Source organism: Coturnix japonica, chromosome 11 (genome assembly GCF_054131305.1).
Source record: "Coturnix japonica strain WE chromosome 11, WE-NBRP24, whole genome shotgun sequence".
In the NCBI taxonomy this organism is placed as follows: domain Eukaryota; kingdom Metazoa; phylum Chordata; class Aves; order Galliformes; family Phasianidae; genus Coturnix; species Coturnix japonica.
The window spans coordinates 23,302,518-23,322,847 of NC_140673.1; the positions used below are offsets into that span (position 1 = coordinate 23,302,518).

A 20,330-nucleotide genomic window follows, 5' to 3' on the forward strand; every position below is an offset into this window, starting at 1 on the left:
GAGAGTACGTCAACTGGTATTGTCAGGTTATGCAAACATGCTGGAATGTTCCTCAAATGAAACTCTTTAACATATTGGTGGTTAAGAACTCCTGAATTTGCACATAACTGTAACTTAGTTAGCTCTGCTAACTCTCTTACTTCAGTTTACCAAAACAAAACAAACAAAAACAACCCACCCTCCGATTGATGAGAAACTGCATGCTGACTTTTATTCTACATCATAGAAACTGCCTAGAAAACTTGAGAAGTTACTTGAGATGAGCACAGGCTTCACTTCCCCATAAGGACCTTCACTGAGTAATTTCTGGAATCAGCTTAAATTACATAATCTACATGGCACCTTCAAAAAGTACTGACTATAGATTCTACCATAAGAATATAAACATTAATTCCAGACATTCAAAACTACATACTTGTTTCCTCCCTACTCATCATAGCCATCATTGTCCTAAAACTGGATTATGAAAAAGATGCCAGGAATGTGAAGAATTGCTATGCATGACTGCCCAGTCCTCCTGAAAACATGTAAGCCCCATCTAGAAGTAAATGACTGTACCACCAATCTTTACATTACATGGAAACAATACTCTTCTTACTGACACACATCTCAGGTCTTTCATGGCACTAACAAAGAATGTGTGAAGCAAAAAAAAACCAACAGCAATACTACTAGTAATAATAAAAAATCACATCATATGTGTTACTAACAAAATGTGAGGTTTCTGCCACATCTACTGAACATCAATAAATGCACTTCCACATCACTTTTGCAGTGACTACAAAATGACCGTCTTCCATTTTCAAGAAATCAAGACATGCACAAAGTTTTATCCTGGTTCACTTGAACCGCCTACATCAGAACCAGAGGCTACACTCATAGATGGAAGAAAATGAGAAGTTACTGAAACCCTATGAGGATTATACTACAGCACACAGGACTGTATCTTCTTAAGAAAGCAGACAGCAGGAATAGAGACTATTCAGTGATTAGTGTCAAACATTACAGAGATATTGAAAGATTTGAAAGAGACTGCTCTTTGTCAAAGAGACAACATATGACCTGAGCATTCATAACAAAGGTGAACAAAAAGTCTCTGCCTTCCCATTTTGACTATGCAGCACTAAGGGTGGATGTTCATTCAGCTGAAAGCTGATATCCTCAATAAAGAGAGTATGAAATTTCCCACAGAATGTATTCTTAAGCTGTCAATTTCTCTGTTGTAATGCATGTTAGAGATGTTAAATCACAATGAAATGATAGTACATGTTCATGAGAGGGTTACAGTGGACCAGACAAAATATTCTTGAGTAATGTCCACAGCAACAAGACTAGGAAAAAACTTATTGAAGGTCAAGAAGAAACGTAGGATAACATTCTCCAATAATTATTCCTTGTTCATTTGATAAAGTCATCTCTAGGACACCTAACAGCAGGCATTGCCAGATGCAGGAGGATGGAAAAGCTGGATTTCTGATTGCTTTTAGGACAGCAACATCCCCTTCTAATGCTGCTTACACTGGGAAGGAATACATGAGTATAAAAAAAGAAAAAACATCTTTTTGGATGGGATATTTTGCTGGATACATCAACCTTGGGAGTTCTGGGCTTTTTGTTGTTGCTTGTAGATAGGATTTAACAATTTAACCCCAGGTATTAGTTTTGCACCTAATGGGTTTCAAGGGAGATGTGCTACACTTTACTCCCATTTATTCCCAAAACTCATTTTAGGATGAGTTTTATTGCAAAGTAAAGCCAGATAAAACAAAGTGAAAAGATCAGCATGAGCAGAAGATATTTATCAGAGCATCAATGAGTAAATGGATGCTACAAAAAGCAAAACTATTAATAAAGTTTATTCACAAATGCTGAATGTTCATCTGAACGATGGCTCATCTCACTGAACCACTCCTGAGATTAAAAACTGCAAGTGCCTTAGGCTACTCATGGGAGCGTTAAGGAGAAACACCCCTTTGTCCAAACAAACCAGTTTAATAAAAGCATTAATTTGACTCACTGGAGATGACAGACTTGCACATTGTGTAACTTAAACATAAATGATGGGGAATACAGAGAAGAAAAAAGGTACACAAAGCACATGAGGCATATGGGGACGACGGACACAAAGCAGAGGAAAGTTTCTGCGGCAGCAGAACCAAAGGTGGGGAGGCAGAATCTGTTTGTATCAGCCCAATTCCAGATACTGATTTTTGTAATTTACCTTGAGAGATAAGAATGAAAACAAAACCAAAATCTTGTAGAAACAGACCTGCAGTTACTTTCCATAACAAGTAATCCAGATGGACTTGTGAATGCCTACAGATATGGGTTGTGTTGCAGGGAAGCCTGAGGTTTATTACAAGAAGCAAAGCTAATATGCAGTGATTGTAGCCAGCAATCTTGACTAAAGATATTTTCATTTCATTTTCTTTATGTTCACTGTCATTACTTTGCATTTTGTTCAAATTCAAAATGGTTTCTAAAACTCTTCAAGGCAGCAAATCTAGCTGCTGGTGGGCTGGTATGGCACACAACAAGAAACCAATTGCTGGAGCCTCGGGGTGCTATAACATTAGAAATACAAAGCTGGAAAAATTATTCAAATAAACTTTGATTACTGTACTTTAATTAGTTATAACTAGTAATCATTTGTAAATGTGCTAATTGGATTTTCAAGAGGTTACATCACAATCTTTGTTAGATGCCTGTCATCACTATTATCACTATTATCTTCTTGTGCTTTGGAATTTAATGAATTTCATGGATTTGTTTTCATAGCTTCCTGTTGTGTATTCACTATATACCATGACATACATTAAACTGCTTGATGGCACAACAAATATTAAAATATTAAAATGCCTAATGATTTTAATTCAGTTCCTAAAGAGAAATTGCAAAGGTCCTCCTGCATTGCTGATGGAAGCATTCAGGCCATTCTCTAACTGGGGAGCACAACTGCAGGAAAGGAGTGGAAAAAAGCAACTGATCTGCAGCAAGAAAAGACCATTGGATTGCAGTTCAGGAGAACGTTCACAAGGGCTGCTCCTTTTGAGTCTCCTTTGTGGCTGTGAGATACAACTTTTAAAGAGAAAAGAAAAAAAAAGCTGTTGGAAGCCAGAACTGCAGAAAGAACTGCTTTATCATCATTGTAGGAAAAATAAATACAGAAGGAAATCTCTGATATTTGACAGCAGAGAAGCAGAAAAAGGAAGATATGATGATATGAAGCTCCTCACTGCAAAGTTATAAAAATAACACGTGGCCAGCAAATCCCTGCCCAGTACAGACAGCTCTGAGACAGACACACTAACAACACCCACACAGATTGATGCAGTAATGAAAAGGTGAAGTGATATCTTCTGCCATTTTAGAGTGGCTTTTTCCCATTTACATATGTTTTAAATCTCTATCCAGATATTAATTAGGAGAGACATACATTTTTCTCCTGTGGCAGCATCTTGGAAGAAGGAACGCCATCTCAGATCAGAAAGCAAAAATTCAGACTTTGCAGGTCTCCGTTTTTCTACAGTTTACCTTCATTTTTCCAGTTTAAAAGTGCTTAACCACCTCTTTTACAGCATCAGCTGCCACAGTCCAAAGCAAATCGAAGCTTTTATTGGGATTCATAAAAGTAACATTTTTCAAGCAATTGTAGGTATTTAAATTCCACCTTGAAATCTAATTTGAGAGCAGGAGTGTGCTAGTGTTACATAACTACAATAAATATGATGAGAGACCTACTGTTACTTAAAAGTGGACAAGTTTGACCAGCTGTGTAACAGTCAATGCTTTTACAGTAATAAATGTTGACAGCAAAAATAAAAAGAATGCATTACTGAGACATCATCAAATGAGCCTTGTCATTACATGGAAACTCCACCCTGTATAAGCTTGTCAAAAAGTGTTACTGTAATCCTTTGAGAAGCCTCCTCCTCAGGCAACAGAGAAAAATGCTTAGGATCAGCCCAGAACAGGTGTGTTGTACTGTAATGCCAGTGTTTAATCACAGATCTCTTCACATTAATCTCACAAAGGAACTAACTTGGACCTACGTGGGCCCATCATGCAATGCTGAGATGATTATTTAACTATCAAATTAGAGCAAGCAGGCAAACAGAATGTTTGCAAATGGACATTCCAGGGCGTACAATATTTTACAATTATCATTTTTCTTGTCCAAGTCCAGCAGCAGGTACTGACACTTAAGAGGAACTGATACCCTGCACTCCTTTCAAAGTCAATCCCCAATAAATATCAATTCACGCCTTGATCAACATTGGCAGAGGCCAGTTCTCTGCTTTGACACCCTCTTTCACTTACAGAAGAAACTCTTTAGTCGCATTTATTTCCTCTTTGAAAAATTCCCCAACCCTGCTGCCCAAACAATAGTTAATGTATAAACATTTGCAGTGTGGGACGGAGGAGTAGCATGGTTAGGAAAGTATTTCTATTAGATGTACAAAACTGTTTGTGCAGCCTATTATACCACTTGGAGCCTGAAACTCATAGAATCTGGACCACCTGTAGTACCTCAAGATAAGCATGCTGGGTTACTTTGATTACATACACACATCTCAGTATTTTCTAACGTATTTCTCTGGAGACTACATAAGAAAAAGCTTAATCAGACACTACAGATAAACCCTTAAATCCAATCACTGGTTAAATGATGGAAATATGTCCTATTTTGCCTAATTAAAATTGTATGAGGCTAGATCAGTAAATTTTATTAATACACGGATGCAAAAGCACAGGATTTAGCTGGCCATACAATCACACCCAGTAACAACATGACTCACTCTGAGGTGAGCTAAGTTGGTGACAATGTTCGGAGCATCCAGCCTACAAAACCTTGACGATCCACAAGCTGACTGCAAGGCGATGCCTCAACAGCTACAACCAGCATCACAACAAACACCTGTACCATTAGAAAGCTACGGCAACAGTCATCCCGTACTGAAATAACCATCAGAGGGCACTGCAAAACATGCTGTGCTAAACAGAATTATGCAATAGCTGTGTTTGAAGCTTTCATGGGCATGCAAGTTAGAAATCCAAAATGGAGAAGTTCAGCTGTGTAAACTGACTCACTGATGCTTACATGCTGTTATTTAAAAGTGCTTTCAGTTCAATTTCTCTCTCACACACACTTCTGTTTACAGCAAAGCTATATAGATGACTTCTCTTTTTTTAAAGCACAAAAGAATTCTCAGCTTATCTTCTTGTGGTTTTACGATGACTTACTGTTGCTATTAAGAAAACAGTAACAGAAACCGGACTCTGTATCCTGTTTGCCATTGCCATATTTGGGAAAAACATGTACCAACTGCAATAAGAGCTTAAAAAAGAAAAGGTGATGATATCTGAATACTGTAAGTTGTCAAGTACAAGACTTAAAGAAACCGACATGTTATGTTTTGAATCACAAAAAGCCTCTTTTTTTCAGGTGAAGGCCTTCCATTGAGCACAGACTGCTTGCCAACTTCTCTCCCTAAAATACCTTCTGCAGCCATTTTTCATCATTACATGTCCTGCTTCAAAGGCAGAAGTTTCTGTGATCACCTTTCCCATGTGAAGCCAAGTTTACAAGTAAATATCCTATTTGTGTCTGGAACTCACAGCGCCTGAAAATCTGCCACCCCTTAAGCTTATGAAATTTTCTATTCGTTTTCTGAAAGTTGAGGTGTGTCAGGAAAAAAACAAAATAAAACAATAATACTAAACTTCTCACTGGGAAAGAAATGTCTGCGGTCTCTCAGTAAGAAGTTAACAAAAGGAAATGTATGGAAAAAAAAGACTAAAAGAGACTTGGATGAAGATAGACTTTAGAGGAATATCTAACGTTGTTCTGTTCTCCCTATGTAGGTAGAGCACTCAGTATAACAAGTCATGAGAATCACAGAATTGTAGGGGTTGGAAGGGACCTTCTCCAAAGGAGACTCCATCACCTCTCTGGGCAGTCTGTCCCTATTTCTGTCACCCTCAAAGTAAAGGAGCTTTTCCTCATATTCATATTGAACTTCCTGCCTTCCAGTTTGTGCCCATTTTCCCTTATCCTGTCACTGGGCACCATCAAAAAGCATCTGACCCTATCCTTATGACTCCCACCCTTTAGATAATTATAAATGTTATTAAAACCCCCTCTCAGCCTCCTCCGGACTGAACAGTCATTAGGCTTCACAGTCTTTCCTGGCACAGGAAATGCTCCAGCCCCTCACCATCTTTGTGGCCCCCTGCTGGGCTCTCTCTAGAAGTTCCCCATCTTTCTTGAACTTAAGAGCCAAGAACTGGAGGCAGTACTCCATATGTGGCCTTATCAAGGTGAAGTAAAGGGGAAGGATCACCTCCCTTAACCTGCTGGCCATGCTCTCTTCTCCTGCTCTGGACAACTGTTCTAGTCCCCTGTTCCTCCTTGTATTCCACTTCAGTTTCTACACCCTTATTCACTCCTACTTCCTTCTCCTATCTCCTATCTGTTCTTAAACCACTGCCTTACTATATCCTTCTTTTGTTTCCTTCCTTTCCTCCAGCTTTTGTAATTTCCAGTTCTGAGTCTTTTTTGGAACTCATCTGTGATGTGAATTTTACCATCTTATTAAAGCATTAAAAAGTTAATCTATACCCAACATATTGCTGCTAAAAAGTAATAAAAGAATTCAATTATATCACGTCTTGGACTTTTGTTGTAGTTCTCATATTAAAAGTTGAGTTCAGTACTAACAAAAATCAAGGTCAATATTCTTTAGAAGAGAACTACAGGTAGCACAAATAGAGAAGAAAAAATGAACTACAAATATTCTGCAGGTACCATGCCCTCATATTATTATAACCATAAGCAGAAAATCTCATACTAATAAGATAGAAGGCTTAGATGTGAAGAAAGTGTTTAGTGAATTATTGTCAGTCAATATCTGTACAACAGGATAAGAATAATCTTGAATGGCAACACACCAATTATTATAAATTCCTAAGTACTTCATTACTTCAAAATGTCACTCTCAATTTACAGAGTAACAGATAAACATCCCTCAGTTGCACACCTCACTGCGTCTCCTCTGCAACTGAAACATTGTATTTGAAAAGTTTACCCCATCTGCATTGTTCTGAATGGTGATTCTGTATTAGCATAGTTCTGGTTTTTAAGAGTGCTTTTAAATCTCCCTTTAAACAAATACACTTCACACATATAAATCTCGTTTTCTTTTCTACCTACAGCTTAATCTGGTCATTAGAAAGAAACCTGAATGCTGTTTCCTTCTAGGAGTGTATTCCACTGCAAAACAAAGTTACTCATGACTAATAACCAGAGAAAAGAAACAAGCATGAAAATGACAGTAAACCAATAAGGAGGAGGTTTTCTTTTTGAAAGAGAGACTTAACTGCATACATAAAGGAGGCATTATTTTTATCTCGAGTATCAGAAGAGGCACATTAAAAATGTGCCATACCCACCTTCACAGGCTAAAGAGACATTAGGATATTTTTGCACCCCCAGTGATTTTTGGAAGCCAGTAGGCATCTGCAGTAACTTTCAACTCTCACCTCATCCTTTATATCTTCCTGCTGCTGGGCACTGAAGATCTCCATTGCAGCCATCAGCCTCATCATTAGCTCATCCACTGTTGTGTTACCTAGCAACAAAGGAAGACCACTGAAATTCATAGCATTAAAGTTATTAAAATAATAATAATAATAATAATAAAGAAGTCATCTTAGAACTAATCTGTAAGAAAGAGACAGAAATAGTCAGAAGAAATACCTCAAATACCTCGGGAAAATTATTTTAATTGAAAATGCAGAATTGTTTCTGCAAGCAAATGTTGATCGTAGGCTAAAATTTTGAGTGGTTCAAGCCAGAAGAATTGGTTTAGCTTTGCATGTAATATGACTACTTTTCCTCTAATTGCTGTTAGAGAGAAGTAGTGTATCTGTGGCTCCTTGATGTGATTTTTACAGGCTTAGAATTCTTGAATAAAACCAGGGCAACCCCAACCCCAACCCTCCTCATGTTTTTTTAGCAGCGCGTGTTCAGTTTTCAGTAAGACTGAAATATTGGTTTAACTCCCTACCAAGATGTACTCAGACTTTGGTTTCTCTTAGTCTCGAGACCAGACCGTACTTCAAAGCTATGACCATTTCTCTGTATTTCTCTGTGAGAAATTTGCTATAAACTACTGGCACCTGCCAACCTAAACAGGCTTTGGAAACTGACAGAACAACACCATTCAGAGCTACATTTATACCGATAATGATGGTCAAACTTTTAAAATGAGAACTCTAACCAGAAGCAACAGCACCAATAAAGAAACCTAAACCATACCCACAGTAAAAAATAAAAAGCAAAAGCAACCTTTGGCAGCCCGCATTTCAATAAATGCCTTTAGGACTTAAGTTTCTGCGTTGCTGTATCTCTTCTGCAAACAGTGCCTTCTCACCCTGCCCTGAAAGGCCCTCATTGTTCCCATTTCTCGCATTTGCTACCTTAGCAGAAAATTTTATCCCGAGCGCTACAACTCGCACGACTCCAGAGGATACCATTCAGTGGAGGATAAATTGTTAAAAGATACCCAGGTCCCAATTCGTGGGAAAATAACAAGCACGAAACACTTGGGTTTTGATAGAGTTTGAATCTGGGGATAAATTTATTTAAGGTTGTAATTGATGATCATTTCAGTGCTAGAGTTATTTAAACATACATAATTAAAACTTAGTGAATGCAGTGAAATAATTTGAATCATTTCTTCATATAAAACTATGTTATCTTATGGCTCTGAGCCTCCAGTTTTCTTAGCCAGTTGAGTAATTCAAGTCAGTAAGCACCGCTGACTTGAGTGGGATAATACAGGTGCTTTGAGTTATACAAATACTCAACAATGTTGAGGACTTATTATTAGGGCTTTTTTTTGTTATGATTTTTAAGATTTTTTTTAATTTACTACCTTTTAAAATAATGGATGGGCATACCATGAATCAGTGCTGTGCTGCACTTTGTACTGAAGGGACAAAAATCCATGCAAAATTGATCATTTTGGCCACAGGAATGAGCCCTGCAAATTCCTCAAGAAAATGACTGACCTCATAGGCAGAAAGAAACAGTTTCACTGTCTGTAAGAGGCAGCAGTTCCTCAGGGTGAATTTCCTCAGAAAAATACGGATATTATAAAAACTGCTAGATAGGAAGAATAAATTAACAAAGATGCAGTGTCATGAACTCAACTTTGTGGAGGAAGAAGAAATGGGAGGTACCCATCCTGTAATGCATTTTAATTTGAAGTTACTGAGAACAGCTGCAGGGTGTTCCACACCTGAGTCACCTTTCTGCCAGAAACAGGAGAGCGGCAATGCTGGACAGAACCGCTCACATTCAACTAGAGAACTTAAGTGATATGAAATTCTATTAGCAGCTTTAAGTTCTGATCTCATTTGGGATCTCAGCTCCACAGGCAGGTCTGAAAAGCAACTGATGTTCAACTGTTATCCCACTACATGCAATTGGAGTCAACATGTTGACGAGGAGCTACTCAAAGAACAGAATGATGCTGGTGCAACACAAAAGAATCCCAGAGGAAGTATTCTGAAACCTCAGGAATTTATCTGGTTATACGTTTGGAAAACTACGAGTAACTCCTGGTTTGGGAGACTTGGCTTCTACTTTTAGAAAGAAAAAGCCTAAACTACGTAATTCATGGCAAACTCCATCTCTAACAGTATGCTAAAGAGTGCCTTTATGAATAATAGCAACTGCAGGTTTCTTGGGTGTGATAAATTCACCATCTGAATATCTTAAGAAACAGTCAGAAAGGACGTCTTCAAACATTTTCAGTACTCACAAATTATTTTCAACATAAAGCAAGAGCTGTACCTTGTATTACATTCAATACTTCATTAGATGATCGTTTTCCCATGATAATAAGGAAAAGTGGGAACTGATCTGTCTTCTGAGTTCGAATTGTTTGGGCTACAACACTCCCGAAGTGTCTTGTGCACATTGTCAGAAACCTACATGGGGGAAAAAACAACAAGTTAATTCAGGGGGGTCGGTTTTGAAGTTACTGTTTAAAAATAGTTACGCTATTCAGCAGTTTAATCGAATGCCACTGCTCAACATGTAGGTTTCTGCATTCCATTCTAGAGTCATTAATCCCTTTTTATCACTAAATTATGAAAATATTTACAAATATGATATACTACAGACTGCCTACATTGAAACAGTAACCAGCAGAGATGGTGATTTATTTGACGGAGAATCCCATTTTCTTTTACAGCCCTCTGCAAGCTCTAATTCAAAACCAATCCCCCCCAAGAAAGATCATGCTAAATGAATTGTTAAAAACTTCTAAAGAAGAACTAAGATATTACCTAGTAAACACGAGGGAGTGCCAAAACAGCATCATTTCATATGGAAGCATAATTTAAGAAAATGTTTTTATCAGTCAGAGAATTAAAGGGTGCTTCAAAATTGTCTTTTCTTTTGTGCCAGTGCCCTGTCAGTGACACACTTAGCAGTGCAGTCTAAAAACAATAATTCTAAGCTTTTGACCAAAAAAAGCTCTAGGATATTAGCATACAGAAGTCTAACATTAGTATTCTTAACACGATCTGGAATAAATGAAAAAACTGATAAAGCTTTTCTCTTCCATTAGAGGACTGTTTGAAATTAGCATTTCTTTCAAGAGAAAAGGGTAGCTTAAGATATGTTTTCAGATCTGATGGTAAAAAGTAAATGTCATAATAATAATGAATTATGAAAGACCAAATGCAAATATAGAATGCTTTAATAAGATCCAATTTAATAAAGTCTGTAAAAATAATGGACTTTTAATAACACGGGTCACAAAAGGCAAAACAGTGGAAATTCTGAGGACTAGCCACTGGTACAGGCTTATTAATTCTTAATTATGTTCATGAAAGGCAACTTAAATCGTGTGTTTTCTTATGCCTTATGATAATATTTTAGGTAACAACTACTCGGAAATGTATGCTCTAACTCAAGAGCAAAGTCCTGTTGTCACATGCATTAGAAGCCAAATCTGTTTGAAAAGACAGACTGCATTAAAATGTCAAGCACTCTAAGTCATTTCTTCTCAAAAGATACTGAAAAGATTCAAAAAGGTATATATATTTTTTAATCAACATATATTAAATCTAATAAATTCTCTAAAAAATGAGAAGCCTCCTGAGTACAACACTGGGCATATTTGAGGCACTGGAAGTATAAAACACCCTTCTGACTCTGTTCTGGAGCACAACTCTGACTGCAGGGCAGCCTCATCTGGTGGGTGGCAACCCTGCCCATAGCATGAGGGCTGGAATGAGATGGGCTTTAAGATCCCTCCCAGCCCAATCCATTCTGGGAGTCTATGATTCTATGAAGCAGGAGGAGCCAGCAAGTACTTCAAAGCCGTCAATGTCACTGGCAGATAATGACTCCATGTGCCCACTGAACTAAAACATAGGAAGGCCAATAAGAAATGCACGCGTAGTTTGGTGCTGCAAAGCTGAATGAAGAGATGCCACCAGCAACCTCCAGCTCCTGCACCACTGAAGAAGGAGGGCTTTATTTACAGGCAGGAGCTTCCCAAGTCTAACCTTACTTTTACTTTTTTTACTTTCAAAACTTGAGAAATGGCTGTGAAAAAGCTGAGATTTCTATTTTTTAATTTTATTATTCTTTCAGTATGAGGAAAACAATGATGAATATTAAACATGCAATGTTCCTGATCATTTTTAATCATAATTATATACTGTGCAAAACCAACATAAAACTCGTTAAAATGTTAATGTAAAAATAACATTTTTGCATAAGGTATTTACATTAAAACAAAAGAAGTTGAGTTCAGGAAATGGTATATTTAAATAAGCTCGCTATCCACAGTTGTTATGATACAGAGTTAATGTCTTACCCACACCAGGGGGGTCAGAGCTGTTGACTCAGATACGAAGGATGATAAGCAATAGACACAAAGGATGACATATCGATGTACAAAGTAGCCTGAATCAAATGGTGTGGATATTCACTTTAGCATCCATAAGCAAAACATACAGCGATTCAAATATGTAAAAAAACATGATTTTATCCACTTTTTCTTTATGCAAAAGTAAAGCTTCGATGAGTGGGTTATCTAACTCTTTGTACAGCGTGAAAGATCTAATTTCATCCTGCCAGGTTCACACAGATTAGGTAAATACCTTATAACCCTGTTCAGTCTAAAATACACCCAGCTAGAAACTCATTAATCCATCCTTTCAGGTACCACTGACACCAGGAAAATTACTGGTGAAAGTATAAACGAGATGTATCTGCACCCCTCGCTTAAATGCTGTGCTAAAAATGGAAACCAAAGGATGTAGCTGCCTTTCAGTGGTTGTGATCAGTCTACTGTAAAGAAAGACACATAACATGATTTGCTAAGGATTATGTAAGACTGTTAGCTCTATCAATAACCTAGCTAAAAACAGAGTTTACATGTAGTAGTGAAGTGGGAGAAGCTACAAGCACAGTAGGAGTCTGAAAAGGAATAATCTTCAGAAATCAGAGCAAAAACCTGATAAATGCAATTCAACACAGCCACCGAAACTCTCTAAGCAGAAGAGCTCCACAAATACAGAGGAAGAATCAAGTAGGTAAGGAGGAAGAAAATTCATGATGTGAAGAGACTAAACATTAGCGAGAACTGCCAAAAGGCAGCGAAGGTCAAGTACTGGAACTTGTCAAGAAGAGATGCTGAGAAATCTCCCCAACACCAAAGATCAGATCTGACAGCCATGGGTCAGGCATGATGCAGTACACTTCAGCCTTCTGGACTAAACACTGTTATCTGCAGCCCTCTGAAACCTGCTGATAGAGTGGTAACAAAGAGGAGAGCAGAGAGCCCAAAGCTGAATCATTTTAACTTCAGGACAGACACCCGCACTTCTGCAGAGAGCTTTGTCCCCACCAGGTGCTCTGCAGCACCAAGGAGATTCAGCTGTGCCTTCATCTGTATTTCTGTACAAATTACAACTCTGCCAGCTGAATGACTTCTTCTGATGGTTGTATTTGATACCCTCATAGACACAGCTCAGCTTCTCTAGAGCTCTCATTCCACCTGGCATTAGACTTCACTGGTACAATTGTGGATTGCTGTGTTTAAACAGACCTGTGAAGAGTTCTTTCCTCCACCTCAAGGCAGCCCAACAGGTCTGCCTTGTATACACAATCTTCTGCCTTCACTTTTTACACAGGACAGTACAGAGGTTGACTCCTTCCCATTTTCTGTTCAACAAGGACAATGCACCACACCATAGTTTGAGTATGGCAGGAGAGAACTTGCTTTAGGATTTGTTTTTATAGTTGGGGCTTAAAATATACGCTTGCAAATGTAACCATAGTTAATTCCTGGGGTTTCAGTAATTCTTTCAGATGACCTTTAAAGCATTTGCACAAGTTCATAAAATGACACAGTAAAAACTTCAATCAGATACACAGAGAGACTACTTCCTATTCATAGCTGGACATTACAGAGACATCCATATCTTCCTAATCGCAATCAAATTAAAACACATTCTATACTGGCTTTTAGTTTTCCAAATTTGGCCATTTTTAGATTAGCACCATGGAATTATTTTGAAGCATATAAATATTTAAAGAAGGATAGTTTACCTTTTCTAGTGGGCGTATAATAAACAGTTTAACCATCGTCTACATACAGGCTGCTTTGTTCTCTGTCTAAAGAGACAATCACCTTTTATCCTTTTCCTTTTTTCTTCATTTCAGTGCTATTAGGAAACTATTCACAAGTGCAACCCTGAACAATGCTATGCAGTAATTATGACTAGATGACAAAGAGATGTGAACAATTACTGAGCCCATTTTGAAACCCTATACTAATAAAGTCATTAGATGCTGCCCTTGCCATGAGCCTTCTAAAAGCTTCTGAAGTTACAAGAACACACGGCATTGTTCGTTAGGACAATTGCTGTTGGCAGAATGCAAACCTTGAGTTAAACCATGCTGCAAATTGATCTTGACATTCTGTTAAGACTGCCACTAAAATCAAAAGCAAAGGAGAAAAGGAGAAAATGAGCGGGTGGGATGTAATCATGGAACAGAAGGGTTCCCTCCTCACCTTCTTTCCTCTTCCTCCTCAAAACAAACCATACAGAAAATAACAAACTCGCCTGGTGCTTGTGAGCCTTTATTTTTAAAACATTAATTAGACTTCTGACCTGTTTTTATGGACTCGCACCGTATTGCTATTAAATTAAATATTACAAACTACACTAGATAAGCTTTTCACACTGTTCTGTGAAACCTGTTAAGGATTTGATACCCAAAGAACAAGTCAACAGTTTTGCAAGCAACATATACAGCATCTATGGCCACTCACCAGGAGGCAGTGGGAAATTAACTTGCCAAGCCCTGCACTGTCAGACCCCACACCTGCAATATATTTGCTGAAGGATCTAATAGGATTGGGGAGCTAGAGCAGAATGGTCAACTGGTCTTCATCCAGGCATGCATCATTCAGTAGGTTAGTATCAAGGGTCAGCAGCTGTGAATATGGCTAATTACTTGATGACGGAAATTGCAGGTGAAGACAACCTGCTGCTGAGAAGCACTCTGGCCAATTAACTCTTTCCTAAGCTTAAGCAAAATGAAAAACTATCATTTGAACATTAAAACTAACAAGTACCTGTCACCAGAGCTGAGAAAAGTTGGCAGCACCTTGAAGTACAGCACCCAGAGGCAAAGACAGCAAAAGCTGAAAAGCTGCTACTGACATCTGAGGCGCTGCTCTATGGTTTGGGCATTGCTTTGCTTGGCAGCCATTATGTACTTTGGAAACCTGTTAATGTTATGCATTAGCTATATTTGTAAATGCTGTGTGTACAAGCATAAAAGCACATGTGCAGGTATACATGTATTTATGAATATTCATTATATACATATACCCAGTGCATGTATTGAGTTAATATATATTAATGAATTAATAAACATAGTTATGCATGTGCTTGCACACATATATATACACATACACCTGCAATACACACACAAACACAAAATTATTTCCTAATAACGGTGTTTGGACAAGTCTTAGAAGACCAAGGACGACAGAAGTGCAGCTGCTCACGCCTGGCCCAGCAGCCAAGGTCTCCCAGAAACCCTCTGGAAACTCAACAAAGTACTCAAACCCATGCAGTGTCCCAGTGCAGCTGGTGAGCTGCTGCAGCCTGCTCAAAGGTAAAACCACAACTGTCAGTGCTACTATGGGCAGGCACTACAACTACCTCTTCTAACTGCATTTCTGCTGCTTCAGAGCGACACAGTAGCAGATCTTCCCAAGGCAAGCAAAAGAGTGATTGCTAAGCTCAAGGTTCACCCCAACTTGAATGGAAAACAAGAAAAACCTAGAAATTGTATCTTCTCCCTTCTGAGATTCAAGAAGTTGAAGTATAAATACTTCTAAAGAAGTCCATCCACAGTACTAAAAACCTGTTTCACTACTCACACTGAAGCGCTACTAATTATGAGTACAAAGTTGACCCAATCCCTCCTGCTTTCCCATGCTGGCTTGCCTCTATCTACATGCACTAATGCCACCCTACCAGCACCAATAAAAAGCTTTTGGGTTACATTAACTTGCAAAAAACATGAGGAAAAAAAAAACAAACAAAACAGTTCCTCTTGTTCTTTTCTCACCCTTCAAATAAAGCTACATGCAACCACATTTGTGGGGAAACAGAACTCCGAGACCACTGTCATTGTGTAAAGAAGTGTAGTAACTAAACAGAGGTACTGTGCATTTATTTATGGGAATGCCTTCAGTGCACTGGCACTCTCCAAGGAGGGACAGAAGCATCATTCTCCCTCTAAAGAAATCACAGGAGTAGGATGTGACACTAAACATGAATGATAAATTATTCCAATTCAAGCCAGCCTGCCTTGTTCACCCCTTAGTATTTTTTGACCTCACTGTTAATATGACAGTTTCTTTGTTGTTGTTAATAGAAAGCAAAAAAAAAATGAAGGCTTAAAAACCCTATCGTACTACACAGTCGGTGACTAGGTTCATTGAGAATAGCTATAAAGACTTAAACAAGCCCTTTATTTTGTGTTTTAAGAAGTGTCATAAGGAGTTAATAGGACACAGCTGTACGGGCTCTTTCTAATAAGCAGCTTCTGTCGCTTTGGTCACCACAGGTGTCTCTGTAACCTGCAAACTCTTATTACTAGTGTATCAAAGTTGTGCTACTTAATAGATTTCTTTAGTAAAACACAACAAAGCAATTACATGGCTGTTGATCGTCAGTCATAAAAAAAACCCTCAAACACAGTTTTTCAAAAGAAACTACACTGCAATTTTTTGTCATTGTAAAATAAAAGAAACTAGAGAATTAAATAGAAAACCAAACAATAGAACAGCAGGTAGTCAGCTGAACTTAGCCACTACAGATGGTTTAGAAATAGTGTTTCCTTCTACACCAAGTTGTGGGATAAAAGAAAAGGAGGAGGCTCCTTACTGCCAATGAATGGCAATACCAAAAGACTTAAGTTTTCCCTCTATGTATTTGGGCCCATGAAAGACCTTAGATGTTTCTTCCTCCTCACTTTCCTGTCTTTTTCTTTTTTCCCCCCAATAATCTTTAACTTTTTCTAGAATAAATTAAACTCGGATCACAATCACAGGTTCATACAGTGAGAAAACACAGATGATCTAGTGAGGAATTCCTAGGAAACATGAGTGCCATTTATAAAGCATGCTGTTAGGGAAGGAGATCATTCTGTTCTCCCTTGTCAACTTAAGGTAAAAAAATATTAGCTAAAATTTAAATATTTAAGAATATGAATGCATGAATGTTGCATAGCAGTAGCCAATTTCTAGCAAGTCACAAGGAAAATAAACAAATATACGCTTTTAATTATTCATCTATCAATGGAATTGTGTAAAAAAACCTGCATCTTTATCCCAGGCCAAAGGACTGCTGCATCTTTTGTTCCCATGATAGAACAATTATCACAATACAGCAATAAACGCGAAGCATTATCCAAGCAGCCTTCAGTGTAAGCTATGGTGATGAAACAGCAGCCAAGCTGGAAAACCAGACAGGCCCAATTTCTAGAAATAGCCATAAAATTGTTATTTTCAATAGTTTATGATCAACTGATAAATATCTAAAGGAGAGGAATGCATTAAGATATGGAAATTTGTTGGTAACACCCAAAAACAAGTAGAAGGAGGTGTAATCTACAATTCGTTAGCTCCTTTACACAACAGTAGCACCACGGCCTAAGATATGAGATACAGGTCAGCTTTTCATTGACAGGTTGTTTTAAAACTTATTCAAGCATCCAAGCACCATCAATGAAATGTTCTGGAAGCAACCTGGAGTTAAAAAAAAAAATCTGTATGATTTGTAAGCTTTAATTTCTTTTTATAACCTGTTTTTAATATTTATTTACCAAATTAATGTTACTTTTACATAAAGCAAGGCTTCCACTAGTACAAGTGCTTATTCCAAAGCAGTAGCCCGACAGCCCTACGTATCTAGTAGGAGTGTAGCATATACCCACACTACAGTGCAGAGGTTTGAAGAAATAGTTCCAGCATTACATTTGCAGAATAAATTCTGAAGCAATAAAAGGAAGTGATTAATTGAACTATTTTTCCCATTCAGGAATAAGAAGTCAATTTGTAATGACAACAAGTAATGTTCAATTCCCAGTGCATATCAGACAGCACAATTTCACTGATCAGCTATGAACAAGCAAGTCTTTAATTGAAATAAATACCAAGCAACAAGACATTTGATATACAGAGATGACACAAAGATAAGCTGCTCCACTTGCAGTCCAGAGAACCTTACCTCGCTCTGTTTGCTTCTTTTGTCATGTCCCACGCCCAGGTTATGAAGTTCTGACTCAGATATGAGACAATAGATTCAGCACACAGCATTTGTGAGCAGAAGACGTTGGTTAGCACACTTTCATCATGGTGGAGGTAGATAGCAAGAAGCTTTCTCTGAAAAGACATGAGACAAGATTGAACAGAGAAAATCTCCTCACTGTTTAGTAAAATAAAACTACTGCTGCAGATCTGTACACCATTACACCCAGTGGCATTTACTGAAGGTGCTGAATACCTCCAAGTGCACACACTAAAAAAAAACCCAACAGATTTCCAGGCAAACTGCCCATCCCTCTGCCTAATACTTTCATTTCAGGTACCACAGCATATACTTTGAGCATGGAAAACAACAGCTCTTCAATACAAAAACAAAAATTTCATTAAAAGACTTAGCTTAAAAAATATGTGAACTTTTTTGGCTTGCTGTCCAATAAAGATAATACCTGGAACAATTCCCCGTGCAATGAATACACTCCTTAACACATCAAAGTCTAAAGAAATACAGTTATACACAACCTTAACAAAATGACAGTGTATTATTATCATCCCATCTGTAGCCAAACAAAAGAAGCTTTCCACAGTGCCAAGGCCTGTGCTGCTGCATGTGGAGCTGAGGAAGAAGGTATCTGTCCTAGCACTGCAAATGTGCAGAACAAGTAAAGGAAGCAGCTTCAGAATCAAAGAATATCCTCTTCCCCGGGCTGATGAAACCAAGGGACGACATCTGCTCTCACAAGCAATGACCTCTAGCAATGTCTAACAGATCAAATGAGAGAATCCCACTCTGCATTTCTGAGTTCTGATATGCCCCATCATATCAGAATCATATATCGTTGGTATAGACTTGATGCTGAAGACAGTGTTTGTCTCTCTCAAAATCAGAGAAACTTTGCCTTATTTTTCTGAAATCCAATCAAGTAATATTTGAACATCACAGGCAGCAGCAAACAGCTGTGCTGCGTCCTCATGGTACTTTCTGGAAACAGAGAAATCAATCAACTACAAAAGCATTCAGAAAGTTACAAAGTTCCACTCACAACCACCACCATATTTTACAATCACAGTTGAAAATACTTTCTTAGACCACACAGAAAATACCTTAATGGCATTTTCAGACTCCTATTTAAAGGCCATTTGAAATCTCTTCATTATAAGTAAGACTGATATGGCAAAATGTGGGAGGCAATTTTGAGACAAATTTTGTATTAAAAAAAAAACAACAACCAAACTCAAAAGCTACAACCTCAAAGACCAGCTCTGGATAAAACCTAATGACTGTGTATAAAAAGAAGAATACATCTGAACGTTAGACTTTGGGAAAAGGATTAGTAATTTGCATTAATGTTTGTCTAATTTAATTTAAATGTTCTTCAGAACCAAGTACACATGTGCCAAGAAGGGCCACTAATGAGCCCAACACGCAGAGATCCATATAAGAGCAGCCAACAATGTTGACTGAAACTAAACTTGAAAATCCAGGGCACTAATGCGCAATATCAAGCAATAAGACAGCATTTCTGTGGTGATATTTAATTTAAAAAGAAGAAAGAGGCAGGGGAAGATCAGGCACTGTCTGTTCCTGAGGATCAGCCATTCTGCATTTCAAAGCGTCGATCCCTGCAATATCCAGGTTACTGTGCTAGAATCTCGACTATTATATAGCACTTGTAAGAGAGGGAGGGCAAAGATGTGTTTACTCAGTGATTAGGGCCTTAGAATAAGCCTCTAGCTCCTAGAGAGACAGCTCACCACTTATTCATTTGGACCAATTCACAAAGCCTAGAAAGATTAAACATCCATGCTGAGAAGACAAGCGAATGCAGACGGTGAAAAAGAAATAAAAATTCTTTAAAAACTCTGAGATGACTTCATTATTTTTTCCACAAGGAAACTTTAGGAAAGTGTTTAGTTAGAGAAAAACCCATATTGACCTCTCTCTAAACCCTTAATCTTTCCTTTGTGGTGGCACTGCTTTGTGGTAAGCGGATGGCTTTGCTCTCCTCTTTTCACGGGGAGCGAGTAGAAAAAAAGGCTCTTGAGAAACACTTTTAGTTCCAAAGAAACAACCCCATGAAACTGTTAAATATGAGATTCCCCACAACTGAATGTTTCAAAATATGTACAGTTTTAGGTTCAAAGATTTAGGGACAAATTTTAGTAAACAAAACAGGCACATCCACAATAGATGTTTACACTGAGCTACTTTACAAGTGAATGTAATTTGTGTTACATCAGTAAACCTTGTCAGGGAAAGACGAAACTCCATCACATATAAAGATTGTACTTGTGCCTGATAACGTGTCCAAAAAGCAACGGCTGGGCACAGGCACAGTGCTAGGACAAATGAAAGGTGGGAGCAGGAAGAGCAGAGCAATGAAACAACAGTTTGAGAAATATCAATAGAAGATACTTTGTTATTGGAAAATGCACAATTGCAAAAGG

The 20,330-nt window shown here is 38.0% G+C and overlaps 1 protein-coding gene across 2 annotated transcripts in view; it reads right to left on the reverse strand.

The window, feature by feature from the left end:
• Window positions 1-20,330, reverse strand: part of FAF1 (Fas associated factor 1) — a 128,056-nt gene that overhangs the window by 17,885 nt on the left and 89,841 nt on the right. For both annotated transcript variants that reach the window (XM_015870465.3, XM_015870466.3), the window contains exons 13-15: window positions 17,848-18,002; window positions 9,863-9,999; window positions 7,543-7,631 (exon numbers count right to left, since the gene is read on the reverse strand). In XM_015870465.3, coding sequence (XP_015725951.2) covers window positions 7,543-7,631; window positions 9,863-9,999; window positions 17,848-18,002 — 381 coding nt within the window. The remainder of the gene's footprint in view (window positions 1-7,542; window positions 7,632-9,862; window positions 10,000-17,847; window positions 18,003-20,330) is intronic.